Here is a 14,183-nt window from a genome sequence, read left to right as displayed (position 1 = left end):
TGCTGATTCTTGCATTAGATAAGAAAGCAACCATCACAAGAGTTCAGAATTAGATGAAAATATTTTTTCTCAGATTTTCAGACAATTTTTAAATATGTTCCTGAACCCTTGTTTTGTTGTATTCGTGGTGATGTTAACATGTCAGACAATGGCTACCAGTCTAAATTTAGTTTTTAAGTGTCTCAAGTATAAAGTTGTTTCATTCTGTTTGGTAAGAAGAGTGGTTTGAAACCAAACATTCTTGAAAAAGTGAAACAATGTTGACAAACAAAATATCATGATCAATAGTATGAGCATTGACCTACATCTATGCAATGACATGTGTCAGCCAAATCCCTTAGTCGCATCTTAACTCTTACGACAAGCATGAGTTGTTAAAGACTAATTTTAACCTGGCACTTCATCGATCTACACAAATGGGATACAAGGACCTGTGTCAACCAAGTCAGTGAGTCTGACCATCCAATCGCATTAGTCGAGTCTTATGATAAGCATGAGTTGCTGAGAACCAATTTTAACCCAGATTTACATGAGGGAAGAAGATTTGTTTCAAAACCTGTCTTTTTTCCTTGGATGCATCTTCCAGAGGCAAGATTGTCCAAACTTACATAGTTTAGTTTCCACAAAGGTTTTGACACTGAAACAATTCAACTCTTCAGTTTCAAATTTGTATTTATGGTACCTGCAAAGAAGTGGGTCAGTATAGGTTCTGATCATCTGAATGCTTTCAGTAGGAGAGATTAAAGTTTGACATGGGACATTGATCATAATAAGAACAACTTGCTAGACTGGTGCAGACATGATTTCACACTGAAAGTCTCAAAATGTGTATAAATTTTCCTGTATTCTGGGTTTGTGCTTACATGCACACTATCATAAAAAATATGGCTTTTTGAATATTACCACTATTATTGACCCCTTCATCCTGAAACAACAAAGAGTGAGCGAGTGAGTGAGTGTAGTTTTATGACACTTCGAGCAGTATTCCAGCAACATCATGGTGGAGGACAGCAGAAATGGACTTACACATTGTACTCATCTGAGGAATCAAACCTTGGTCTTCAGACTGAATGAACACTTCAATCACTTGGCTACCTCAACGCTCTGAAACAACAAAGAATCTCATATACAAATGCATGAAATGTGACCAAGACAAGAGAGAAAATAATGAGACATTTCATGTTGAAGCCAGTCTCTTGTCCAGCAGCTTCATGTTCGGCCTTGATGTCCCCGGTCATTGTATTCCATGTACTGCCATCGTGATGAGACGTTTAATTTTTCTTTGAGTCGTTACTGTCAACTGTTTTACCAATACCTTACACATCCAAGGTGCTGTTCTGTCCTTGACTCTTTTCAAATTAGCCTAGCAATTTTCTTACATTTGATTTGCTGTACAACTTGCCACAGAATCAGTCTGACAGGTATTGGATCTTTGGTGCATGACACAAAACAGTTCCCATGTATACAAAGCTCAGAATAAGGAACCAAGATTTCAATAAACTGATGGAGGGCTGCTGTGGAGTTTTTAGTGCCAGAATAATCATTCTGGCAAGAGTGAGTGAGTGAGTTTAGTTTTATGCTGCCTTCACCAATATTTCAGCAATGTCACATCAGGGGATGGGATCAAGTCCCGCCGAAACCTGTAACAGCTAAGCTGTTGTGTGATTGGGTAAATCCATTTGGACATCTTGCATTTGATTGGACGGTCATAGGTCGCTCAAAGACTACCTGACATGACTTCCTACTAGGGTTTGTTAGACTTGTTGGTGTAGTGCAGCAAAGTTTACTTAGACTGATGTTAAAATCACCATAACATTTCAGCAATGTCACATCACTGGATGGGATCAAGTCCCACTGAACCCTTAACAGCTAAGCTTTTGTGTGATTGGTTGAATCTGTTCGTCCATCTCACATTTTACTGGACGGTCATGAGTTGCTGCAAAGATTACCTGATGCAACCTCCTTTTAGGGTTTGTTAGACTCAGCGTAGGAGTGTTAAACGAATAATTTACTTACACTGTCTTAATAGTTGTCACCAAATATCAATAGCATAACAGCTGTTGTAGAGTGTGTTAATGTCTCCGTCATGTTCATGGAAGAGGACCTGATATAGACATTTTATCTATGGTGTCATGCAAACATGGACCACTTGCCATGTTGAATCTTCTGCTCTCTGAAACCAAAGCCAGTGCTATTTGAGCTCTAGTATGACATTATCAGTGATTGATCAATTGGAGTTGTTCACTGGTCACGAGGGTACGTGAGCCCATGGGACCAGAGAACACCGTACTTATCTTACCGAACACGTGAATTTTAATTTTGAACTGTTTGAAGCACTTCTGTTGAATGCGAGGCGAACCGCCATTTGCAGACGACACAAGGTAAACAGATGTAGAGTGATCTCCCTTCCATCGATTTTCAATCGCAAAACATCAGTAATTTCTGTACCTGATGCGTGATTCAGTGTTATTCAAGGCAAAGAAGTACTACCATGAACCACCAGAAGAGTTCGGACTTCCCAGCGGTGTGCATTGAAAATAATACAACGCCTGTAAGAAGGGTACATTGAAAATAATAGACTAACCAATCAGAAAGTGACATTCATGTGTGAGGTAAGATAATTGTTGTTTTGCCCATGCTTACAGCAGTAGTGAAATTAGACACTGTCTGTCCATGCTGCAGTCACATGCGGATTGTGGTATGTGGTGAAACCTACTGGGTGATCTTGTAGTGGATGAAGATGACAGCAATGGTGATGATGATGATTGTACAGGTTACATCGTGATGATAGTACAGACTGATGGTGACGATAACATGATAGTACAGGTTGATGATGATAACGTGAGAGTACAGAATGTTGTTGTTGATGATGATGATGATGATGATGATGATGATGATGATGATGGTAGCATGATGATAATACAGATTGATGATGATGATAACATGATAGTACAGATTGATGATGATGATGATGATGATACATATGACACCATGATGATTGTGCAGACAGATAAAGAAAGTACATATACATAAGATGATGATAGTACAGATGATGTTGATAATAATGATGATTATACACATTCCATGACGATGATAATGCATATTAAATGATGAAAGTGGAGATTATTGATGATGTTGATGCTGCTGCTGCTGCTGCTGCTGCTGCTGCTGCTGATGATGATGATGATGATGATGATGATGATGATGATGATGATGACTTTGTACATTGTTTTTACATGAAGCATTCAGCCTTGAAACTACAATATTCTAAAAATGAATAAATAATGAGAAATGCTGATCCAATAAACATCTAATGACTATAATGATAATCATCCTTTGAAAATGTCAAGACACTTCACTCAGAGTTTTAGAACACAATAATGCAAGAACATCAGGCACTTGAATATGACATACACCCACAGTTCATACAGAATATAACTGATTCTTTTTTTTCGATGGGGAGCACTAGGTATTGTTTGTATGTTCTTGTTTATATATCACTCTGCCGGCAGGCAAACAGGCCCTTGTTACCGACTGCCCTACGTCTTTGTTTATTTCACACCAAGTGTTTGAGCTTGATTGCCTACGTGTGTTCTCCGGAGTGATTAGTCTTTGCATAATCAACGTGAGGCATTGTCATCACCAAATGTTGAAACTCGGTTACCTTGAATGAGCAGGATACTGGGAGAATATTTCACTTGACCTAACAACTGACCGCGGTGAGATTTTTTGTGTGCGCTTTTTTATCTTTATTGCTTCTGAAGCTATTACGTCTTTGTGGATTGACCTCATGCAAGTGATTTTTTGTGGGTGGTGTTAGGACCTTGATATACTTTTGTAAAGTTCTGTCAAAATCTGTTATGTTGTATCTGATCTTGTGTGGTGAGATGTCTGTTTAGATGCTTATGCTTTCATGTCTGAATTTGCTTATGATTATTGAAGCGTGAAGAAATGATGTAACCAAACTGTTTTGTGCATGTATATATTTGATTCGCTGTTGGTTACAGTCATGATGACATGTTAGAGAATTCTGCCTTTTGTTTCTTGTATATTTATTCCAGTAGTTAGAAACAATCGGGCATATAGGATTAGCATGTTTGTCCGTCCATTTCTCTGTCTTCCATTTTTCTTTGCCAAAGGAGGGTCCCAATCCACAAAGAATTCACTGCGTTACGACATGTCATAACTCAACAGTTGCAGCACAATGATTCTTGGGCAGAATGTGTCTCCCAGGTTCTATTCCTCAAAGGGGGCATACAGGTAGCCTAGTGGTTACAGTATTAGCTTTTCACACTGAAAGCCCAGATTTATTCCCCTCATGGGCACAATGTGTGAAGCCCATTTCTGGTGTCCCTCACAGTGATACTGCTGAAATATTGCTAAAAGTGGCATAAAACTAATCTTACTTGTTGCCCTCCACAAAGTGATAATAGCACTGCAACTGTCGTAACTCTATGTTGAATTTTGGTAACTATGATCACCTTAGCGCTAAGACAGCTTTATAACTATGATCACCTTAGCGCTAAGACAGCTTTATAACTATGATCACCTTAGCGCTAAGACAGCTTTATAACTATGATCATCATAATGCTGAGATAGATTTGTAAGGGAGGTAATTAATTTATCGGGCTGGCTGAGCCGTAGATGCATCCAGGGTATAGTGGAGACTTTTCTGAATGTATACCCTGGAGATATTGAGGATGAATTTAACTGAGCATTTCACAATTTAATCTGTCTCAGAGTATGTTGGTCTTTGGAGTAGTTTTTATTATGTTATTAAACTAGACCAGAGACCTTTTCTTCAGAGAATGTTACTGCTGCTGGTGTACTGATTTCTCATCAACTCCTTAGGTGTTATTGTTTTTGGAAATTATTGTTTATGTATATTTACTTGCCTGTAGCACAGTCTGGCAGTCTTGAACTATACGACCAATGTGTATTTCATAGACTGTTATAAGTGTATTGTAAGTCTGCATTTTCTGTGCTCCATGCTAATGATGTCATTCACTGGATTGTCTGGTTCAGATGAGAATTTTTACGAACTGCAATTAAGGCCAAAGCAGTTTTATTTCTTGTTTTACAGATTTTGTCCTCAGGAAGGCTAAAGGCGTGATGGAAATTTGAAAAGATTTATAATTTGGCAAGTTGAATGAGTTTAGGTTTCAGACTGATTTTGTTTTTTGAGCAGGAAATAATGTTTTGACAAGAAATAAAATTAGTCTGGCCTTGAACAACAACAAAACAATAACAAAAAACATTCTCTCACTAACTGAATGGTACTTCAGTGCTTTTAGTTGCCATGGTGTTGTTTTCGTAGTCTAAAACCATGAATAAATGAAATAAAAAAACAACTGTCTAAAGGTCACTGTGGTATGTTTTAATTGGATATGGTCAGAAATGAAAGGAATGGAATGAAAATAAAGTAACTTTTTGTGTGATTTATATATTTATGTATTTTATATATTTTGATTTCTGTTTCAGTTATCCATAATCAATATGACTAATGTCAGGTTTTAATAGCCTTTGTGATGTTGTATTCACCATGTATGGAACATACTGATGTTTGTACATCACCAACCCTCATGTAAACATGCTCACCCCCTATCGTGTGTTATGTACATCATCCTATCATGCGTATGTATCACCATTGGCTTCCATCCTTATCCCCAATCATGTTATGTAAACATATCCAATCAACTGTAATGCATTACCGTTGGCTTCCATCATTGTTATCTTAACTATCGGCTTCCTATCAGTGCTTGTTTATACTAGCTTTCGTTAACTCATTCCACTTGTTACTTTGTTATTGTTTTACCTGTACATATAAATACACCTCTGTATCCCTTTCTCAATCACCTGATGAAGGAGTAAGCATTAACTCCGAAACGTTGTGTTCTCTCATAAAGAAGTTGATATCCATAAAATCTTCATTCTTATGTATTTACACTTCTAAATGACATTCAAAGACTAGGGGATATTCCGTTTTGCAAGCATACCACCAGCCAGTGCCAGTGGATGTGAGGGAAAACTAATATATATATCCATACCGATGAAACGTTTCCAAAGGAATGGAATAAACTGGCCACATTTTCCTTTAATTTCTCTTCATCATCCCTTTCCTCCTTAGCTTCATCATTTGTATGTTATCAATCTTTCTTGTAAATCCAATATCCCCTACTTTTTTTGAGTGGTATACATCAATAGCATGATCCTTTGTGACACAGTTCATATAGACTTAGCCTGATTGATCATTAGAAATACTTATTGATTGATCTTAATAGTCTCCAGACTAATCGTTAGCTTGATGAATACGGTGATGTTGGTCAAAGGCTGGGGTGTCTTTCTATTTTGTCTCTGTAGACAAAAATCGGGAGGCTGGTCTTTGTGTCTGTATTCACAGTATGATGAATGTTAAAACTTACCAGCTGTAGTAGCTGCCTTGTGGTTTTATCAATCATCTGTGTAGAGTTACCTTCCTTAGCTGTGTCAGGATCTGCTGAATATCGGTTACATTCTAAAAGCACTCGGTTGGAAGTTTTGCCAAACATTCATGTGTTTCTTTTGCCATTTTCCTTCTTCAAGGAGGGGCAGTGGAGTAGCCCACTGGGTTAATTGCCATAAAATCAGTCTGTCAATCAGTGATATAATCATCACAACTGTTCGTGACTGTTCTTAATCTTCTTTATTTGTTTCAGTCATTCAGTTAGTGGCAGTGCATTACCTCCCCTCTTCTCTTTGCATGTTTAGAGTTATCTTCCTTTGATCCTGTATAATGTATGGGAACCCATGAGAAACAAGACATTATTTAGTTGGAAAGTGAGACAGTGGAGAAAACATGTACAAAATGAAAGCAAATACTATTTAAGGCTAAATTGTAAACCCAGATGGCTCTGATGAAAGTGTGGGTATATTTCAATGTTTGTTTTGCAAACTAATGATATTTCTCTGATTTTCTGTCTGACCTTGTCCTGAGCTGACTACTGACAGTAGTCATTGATCACAGAGACAGTTGGCCATCCATCATGTAACAGTTTGATGACCTGACTTACAAGTCCAGACAGATCATGCAACTAAGCTACACTGGAACTAGAAGACTATTTTAGGTCCTAAAGGTCTGCTAAAGAGTCAGTCTTCAACCTGCTGAGTCTTAACCTGTTTTGTCGGAGACAAAATACAGTGAAGTACAAAGTCTGTAACGGCTTTGCTGTTTGGTTTAGCAACTTGAACAAAAGTGCAATTTAATGATATTTTATAACTTGTGTTATATTTTGGATTACAAGTTCGAACATATGCTGCATTTTCCACTAACTAAAACACATGGTATATACAATTTTTTTAGATATGAAAAGACAGATTTATGTTCACAGCATGTCTGTCTTTTTCCTGTGAATGAAGACATAATGTTTATTAGAACTTTATAAACCATGTTTATAACAAACTCAAAGGGACAGTTAGTTCATCTTTTCAACTAAAAACTACAGAAAGTATAGGGTATATTTCGTCATGGACGGAAAGGACATACACAGTGTGATTGTCTTCATATATCTGTAGGAAAGTGAGGGCAGAAGTTTTTTTGTAAGATTGGGGGAATTGAAAACATGAATAATCCAGTATGCCCATTTCAAGGTGACCTCAAACTTGAAATGCAAAAATCAGACAATTAGGAAATACCGGTAAGTGAATGGACACAGTCTGAATGAATAGTCAGTAAATTATATTGAAACACACATTTTTAGATTTGAGTACAAACCGTAAACCAATGGGGACAAAAGTAGCCGGAGTAAAAAGTAATGGGTCAAGTAATTAGTGTCTGTGAATGTTCGAAGTGCTAGAAACAGGTTAACTTCAATTCTTGTATCCAGAATCGTACCAGATGCTGTCAAAAGTTTGATGTTTCCAAGCTGATATACTAGTCACACTTTTCAAGTAGGAATAAATCCACTGAGTATGGTCCTCACAACAACCTTCAGAAGCTCTTATTAGGTAAAAACCAGCTTTTAAAAACATCCCCTCCCTCTCACCCCCACCCCCTTCTCCCCCACTCTTTGTTATTAATTGGGTGAATGTTATTTTTATTGTATAAAGGACACAAATACAAACCTTTCTGGAGCTCTGAACACTTCACAATCGAAAAGTTCTTACAAAGGGTTACCATGTCAGTATACTCAATTTGATTTTAAAAATGATGTAGTAATCTGTATTAACACCAATGTTTTTGGTTGGCAACGACAGAGATTAAAGCCATATAATGTTTACCCTGCTTAACTTAATTATAATCTGTACTGATCACATTTGATGCGGCTGAGCAAGGTGAAATCCAAAGACATATTTTCGGAAACTAATCTCCTGTCATGTGTTGGAAGTAATAATTCCTGTGAGTGGTCATTTTCCTATTTGGAGATATTTTGGTCACAAACATTAACCAGCTCTTGTTTATCAAGCCAGGTAGAAGGGTTTATGTTCGAAGCCTTGAGATGAAATGTTTTTGATGAAGCCTCTGTCATTCAATACAGCCACTAGTGTCATGATTATCCTTCAGATGTCGGGTAAGATTCTGTCTGTTTCATGTCTTACCATGCTAACAGTTCTCTTTCATCTTGTGCAGTAATTTTGCCCCGTATCATTACGTAACACCAAAGCTCATGTTAACAACTTGGCTTTCTTGAGATCCCTGGTAACCGATTTGGTTTCGTTGGAGATTTGTTTTTTTTCAGTACCTGAGATGTGTTGTAGTTGTCCTGAAACTATGTCATAAGGATTACGGTTGTGTATCAGCAAGTATCTTTTATTGAAATATTTTGTGATTGAGGTACCTATATTGCAATGCGTATTGGAACATGTTTCGAACTGAGTATTTGACAGTGAGTGACACTAATTGTGTATGTCAATCACTTTCTGCGTTATAATTTCCTAAACTTACATGATATGGTTCTGATAACAGCAGTCTCAAAAGTAGGTTGCATGCTCAGCGATTCTATTTTCTCTTTTATACAATTTATAGTTTTACAGGATGGCATTTTGTCATTGAATAATGAAGGAAAACATTTATTGTGAATGGTAGTGGATATGGATATCGAGAATACTAAACTATGTCACATATAATAACATATTTAGTAAACGATTGAATGGTTCGGTATTTAACGAACGAAAGCGAGTTTCATAAATATCATATTACATTGGACATAGTTTAGTGTTTTATTTATTACTAACCCAACATTAGCAAATTAATATCGAGCAAAGTAATTCTTTCCCTAAGAATTCAAGGAGTTTGATGACTTATAGCTTTCCTGAGGGTCAAGCACTGGGTCTAAAACTGTTTTGACAGAGGTATTACCATTATGACGTCATAACTGTAAATCATGTTGACGTCATACGTCACGAGATGTTATTACACAGTGTGAAATAACCTTGTGAATCACAACAACTTCATATTTGTTCTTTACATATTTGTTCTATACCAGTTCTTCGAAATAATATTGCACTATGTATTGTTTGAAAGTTCTATTGCAGTATACTTGTACAGTGGTAATACTGTGTAATACTAATAATAAATTTAAAATATTGATTAGTGTGACGTTAAGCAACAATATAACTAAGTAATCCTCACGCTATAGTCATGGTAAACGTATATGTTAAAATCACCTTAGCATTTTGAGAAGTTTTACAATGGTGCCTTGGACAAGTAGTTGTCCATTTTCTGTTTCCTGAAGGGTGTATGGAGCAGCCAAGTGGTTGAAGCGTTTGTTTGTCAAACTGAAGACCAGGGTTTGATTCACCACTTGGGCACAATGTGTGAAACCCGTTTCTGTTATTCCCTGCCATGAGATTGATGGAACATTGCTAAAAGGGGTGTAAAACTAAACTAGGCTACATCTTCCCACCATTGTTCTTATATCAAAATGGAGAGGTTCTGACATAGCGATGCTAATTCTTCCCCACCTCCTAAATCAAAAGGGCAATTATGACAAATGCTTTAGTTTTTTTTTTCTGGGTTATATTTTAATCAGATTTACATAAAAATACATACAGAAGTGTTTGGGTTTTACTTTACACGGATAATGTGAAAACATAAATCTTTTTGTGGGAGTTCTAATAACTTGTTTTCTGATATGATGTTTAAATCAGCATCATATTAACTTATTAACAGTGTAGTTTGATTCTTCAGTCATGCATCTAAACATGTTGCAGCAAAGAAATTGTGATTTTGGTTTTCAATTTTTTTTGTAGTGTAAGTCAATACTGACCTACGTACCTGTTTGAAAGAGACCCCTAGTCTCGTGGTTGTTTGTTATGACTATATCAGGTGTAGCTTGCCATGCTTGACCTATTTTATATGTTGGTTTATGTGTCTATGAGCGAAGTAGGGCATCAACCTAGCACTGCTTCATGACAAAATGTCACATTAGCTTTGTGATAGGTCAATCATGGAAATAGGTCAAAGCTACCAAGGTAGACAACTCTTGGTGTGCTATTGGGGTGAATCATTTCAATGGCAATTGACACTTGCAGAAATAGTTTATGTCGAACTGTTGTTTGTGTGGATTTATTTTCATATGCTTGCTGTTAGACATTAAAGAATATTTATTTTGACTAATGGGACATTTTTCTAAGAGCTGATTGACATACATGTTTATAATATTGGACAGAAAACGCAGATGTCGGGTTTTAAGTACTAGTAATAAATTGTTTTATTGACAGAACTGTCAGTCTTTTGACGACGCAGATTTATCGAAACTGTTTCACAGGCTTACGTTTGTTCTGAATCAAGAGACATCAGAATTCATGAAAATAAGAAACGTTAAAAGTTTTCAACAAAGTAATTGCATCTTTCTCAATTTGCAAGCAATATCACTTACAAATGGACGCCTGTCAAAGGCCAATGAATAACCCTGAAACATCTCGTATGCAATACAGAAGTTGACATTCATAATATTTTGTTATAGTATAAGCAGTCTTTAATTGTGAGGAATATCAGATAATTGTTGCATTGGTGAATCACCTTATGAGAAGGGCTATAGAAATATCAGAACCGCTATAAACAGGGCAGCGCCTCTAGAATTCAGCATGTGAGGACATTCTCAGCCACAGGTCACATGTCACTGAGACAGGCAACCAGTTTGTGAGAACCCGTTGTAGGCAAACCCGCGACCTTCAGATTGTTAGCCCGACAAGCTCAGTCCACATTGTTGCACAATGTGCAAATTTAGCTAGTCATTCCTGTGACGTCACAGTAATGAACGGAAAGAGTCGAATAGGTTATGGACGGTTATGAATGTTACAGGTAGACTTGGTGTCTCATGCTTTGAATCTACTGACGGTTGCCGAATGGCCCCGATTCCATTTGGCACAACCGTCCTATTCCATAATCTACAAGATACCATGTTGTGTGGAATGAGCCGATATGGTTCGAATTGAAAACGGTTGTTGACGTCAGGTGTCAGACAACGGTATCGCGGTTCACGCATGAATGAGGTGCTTGTATAAAAGTCATTGGGTGCTTTCGTGACATAAAAGTTTTGTAGGGAACACAGTAAGGATAATGTGGATCGCGCTAAGGAATGAGTGAGACATGGGCATGTCTAGTGACAGCACGGGTTTGAGTTAGACTTTGAATCATTACTGAAAATATGTAGATCTAGAGGTGAAAGTGGTTGGAGTGCAAGTTCGAGGCCGATTTCCATTAGCCCAAAATTTCTACATTAAAACATTTTATCTTATTTTACTTTGGATGCTTTTGGTCTCCCATTTTTTTGTGTGAACTAAGTGTTAAAAATGCAAAAGGAAAACAAATGCTATTCATGTGGTCCCTAACCCTAAACCCTAAACCCTAAACCCTAACCCTAACCCTAACCCTAAACCTAAACCTAAACCTAAACCTAAACCTAAACCCTTGAAATAATTCTAATATATAGAATAAGTTGACCGAACCAGCACGAAAATGGCTCACGCGTCAAGTGTAATGCATTCTTACCGCTCCGAAAAATGCATACAAATAAACTCTGTTTCAGTGTAATGGTGCAAATTACTGGATGACAAAGATACATATGTATATTAGTTTACATTTGAAATTCATTTGATCCAAAGTAAGGCATTCTTACTAAATTTTAAAAATACAAAATATTTAAATACACAAAATATTACACCTCAGCACCTCTTAAGACAAAGAAATATAAGCATATTAGTCAAAAAAAGAAAATATGTTTAAAACTGGTGCTTGCGAAAAAATGGGCATCCGCCAGTGAAGTACTACTGGAAACTCGCAACATCATTGGGTTACTGCAATGACATGGCTGGTAGGGATGAAACATCAGTGAACGGAGCTTATGTGCACTTGCTGAGCTTGACGACCTTGTTGCTATGCTGGGGTCATAAGACATTGTTTCAAGAATGTGCTTTTGAACAAAATCACCTGCAATTACGTAAAATAGTATTATGGCGTGTGTTTAAAGTTTGTGGTGCTGTATTCTAAAGGTAGGCCATTATATATGACATGATTTTGAAGACACCTCATATTATATTGTGACTTTGACAGACATTCTTTTTATATATTAGGTATATCATGAGAATGTTCCCCATTTTTATGTACTTTTATGTAGATTTTTGGAAGGCTACTAATTTTGGGGTAAATTTTCTAGTCAGTGGGATGTAGTTGAAATCAGTCACTTGAAGTAGGGACATTTATATTTGGGGGGTTGGGGGATTTAGTTTTATCTGAATAATTAGCCATATATGTCAACAGGCCTTCTTTGTTTCACAATGAAATGTTTTTTGTGCATTTATGCTTGATCATCACATTAGGTGGAGTGAAATATCCCAGTGTGAGGGGTTTTCGATGATATAAGACAAAAACGTAATTTTTATCTGTAATATCATTTTAAGTTTTGATTTTGCTAACCTTGAGTGATAAAGGTTTATTCATTTATTTCACAAAAAATATCACATGTTTCCAACAAAAATAGCGTTGATGACATCGTATCAGCGAAACTGTAACCGCTTGTCAAATCTGGGTATTTTTGTATGTGTTTTCGACGATGAGCCATACTTTTCCCTCCGCACTGCAAGAGAGTGTTTTGATCACGTGGCTTCCTTTTTCATACATAACCTGTCACTAGCAGACGACTGATTGTGTTGAATTTTGGTCGCTATTTTTTGTTATACAGGCAATTGATTTTGCATATGAAGTGGTATTAACGATCGAGGGTAAATAATATTGATGTTTATTTGCTCTTTACATAACTTGATTTATTGATTTCAGTTGTCAATAAAATGTCTCACAACAGGAACTGGGCATCCGTCCTACCAATGAAACTGTTTGTGCACTCCGATTCCGCACGTACTTCCTCAATATAGCGCTAGCAATGAAATCGTCGAAATCACAAGAACGTCGAATTCAGCTTGCTTTGGGATATAATAATATAACTCATGTGTCATATCTGTAGTCTCTAAGTTTAGAATCTTGTGTCTAAATAATTAATATTTTAATCAAGTGTCTCTTTATAGCGTGACTGAAACAGTGAGCAGGCTTTTACCTCACTCGCTCATACATAATGACAATCATCTTTGAGGTCAAGATCACATGTAATGGTGAATATGTACGGAACTAAATATTAATTTTGTGTCTGTTTTCCTCATTTTAGTCAATTCTGTCTTTTGGATACCTTGGATAATCTTACCTTCATGGCATCGTCGGGCGAGGAAGGTAACTGGGTGTTTGAAGATGAATCAGTGGACCTGAGAAAACGAGATGAGGTAGGTGATATTTGGTGGTTGTTCTTGTGTTTATAACAAATGATCTCCTTTGAGTTTACAGCACCAGCAGCTGTTTGGGATAAATCATTACACAGTTACATCCCATTAAAAACTTGTGACGATCCAGAGTCATCAGTTACCCATGCTTGCCCTAAAAGGCGGGATCACGGGTCAGACTTGCTGACTTGGTTGACACATGTCATCATTATCTCAAGGGCAATATTGCTGAGTGCTTTGTTGAACAACAAGCAAGCAAACCAACCTTTTAATTGGATAACCAACTAAGAACAAACAAAACCTGAAGAATCTACAATGTCCTTGATGTTTGTTTTGCTTTTGAATCTGGTTTGTATTTATTCATATTTTGTCACATTTCATATATACATTTCCTGTTGGTGTAGAAGCACAGCTTGTAAAATGGCCAGGTGAATTAC

General features: G+C 36.9%; 1 protein-coding gene across 1 annotated transcript in view; it reads left to right on the top strand.

Annotated features, from left to right (window-relative positions):
* LOC137264876 (vitamin D3 receptor-like) overlaps window positions 1–14,183 on the top strand; it is a 136,021-nt gene that overhangs the window by 15,932 nt on the left and 105,906 nt on the right. Inside the window, exon 2 of the mRNA XM_067800223.1 lies at window positions 13,638–13,749. Coding sequence (XP_067656324.1) covers window positions 13,678–13,749 — 72 coding nt within the window. The 5' untranslated portion in view covers window positions 13,638–13,677. The remainder of the gene's footprint in view (window positions 1–13,637; window positions 13,750–14,183) is intronic.

This window comes from Haliotis asinina, chromosome 15 (assembly GCF_037392515.1).
Source record: "Haliotis asinina isolate JCU_RB_2024 chromosome 15, JCU_Hal_asi_v2, whole genome shotgun sequence".
Lineage (NCBI taxonomy): Eukaryota > Metazoa > Mollusca > Gastropoda > Lepetellida > Haliotidae > Haliotis > Haliotis asinina.
The sequence above is the reverse complement of the archived record's forward strand: the minus strand, read 5'-3'. Positions and strand labels throughout refer to the sequence as shown.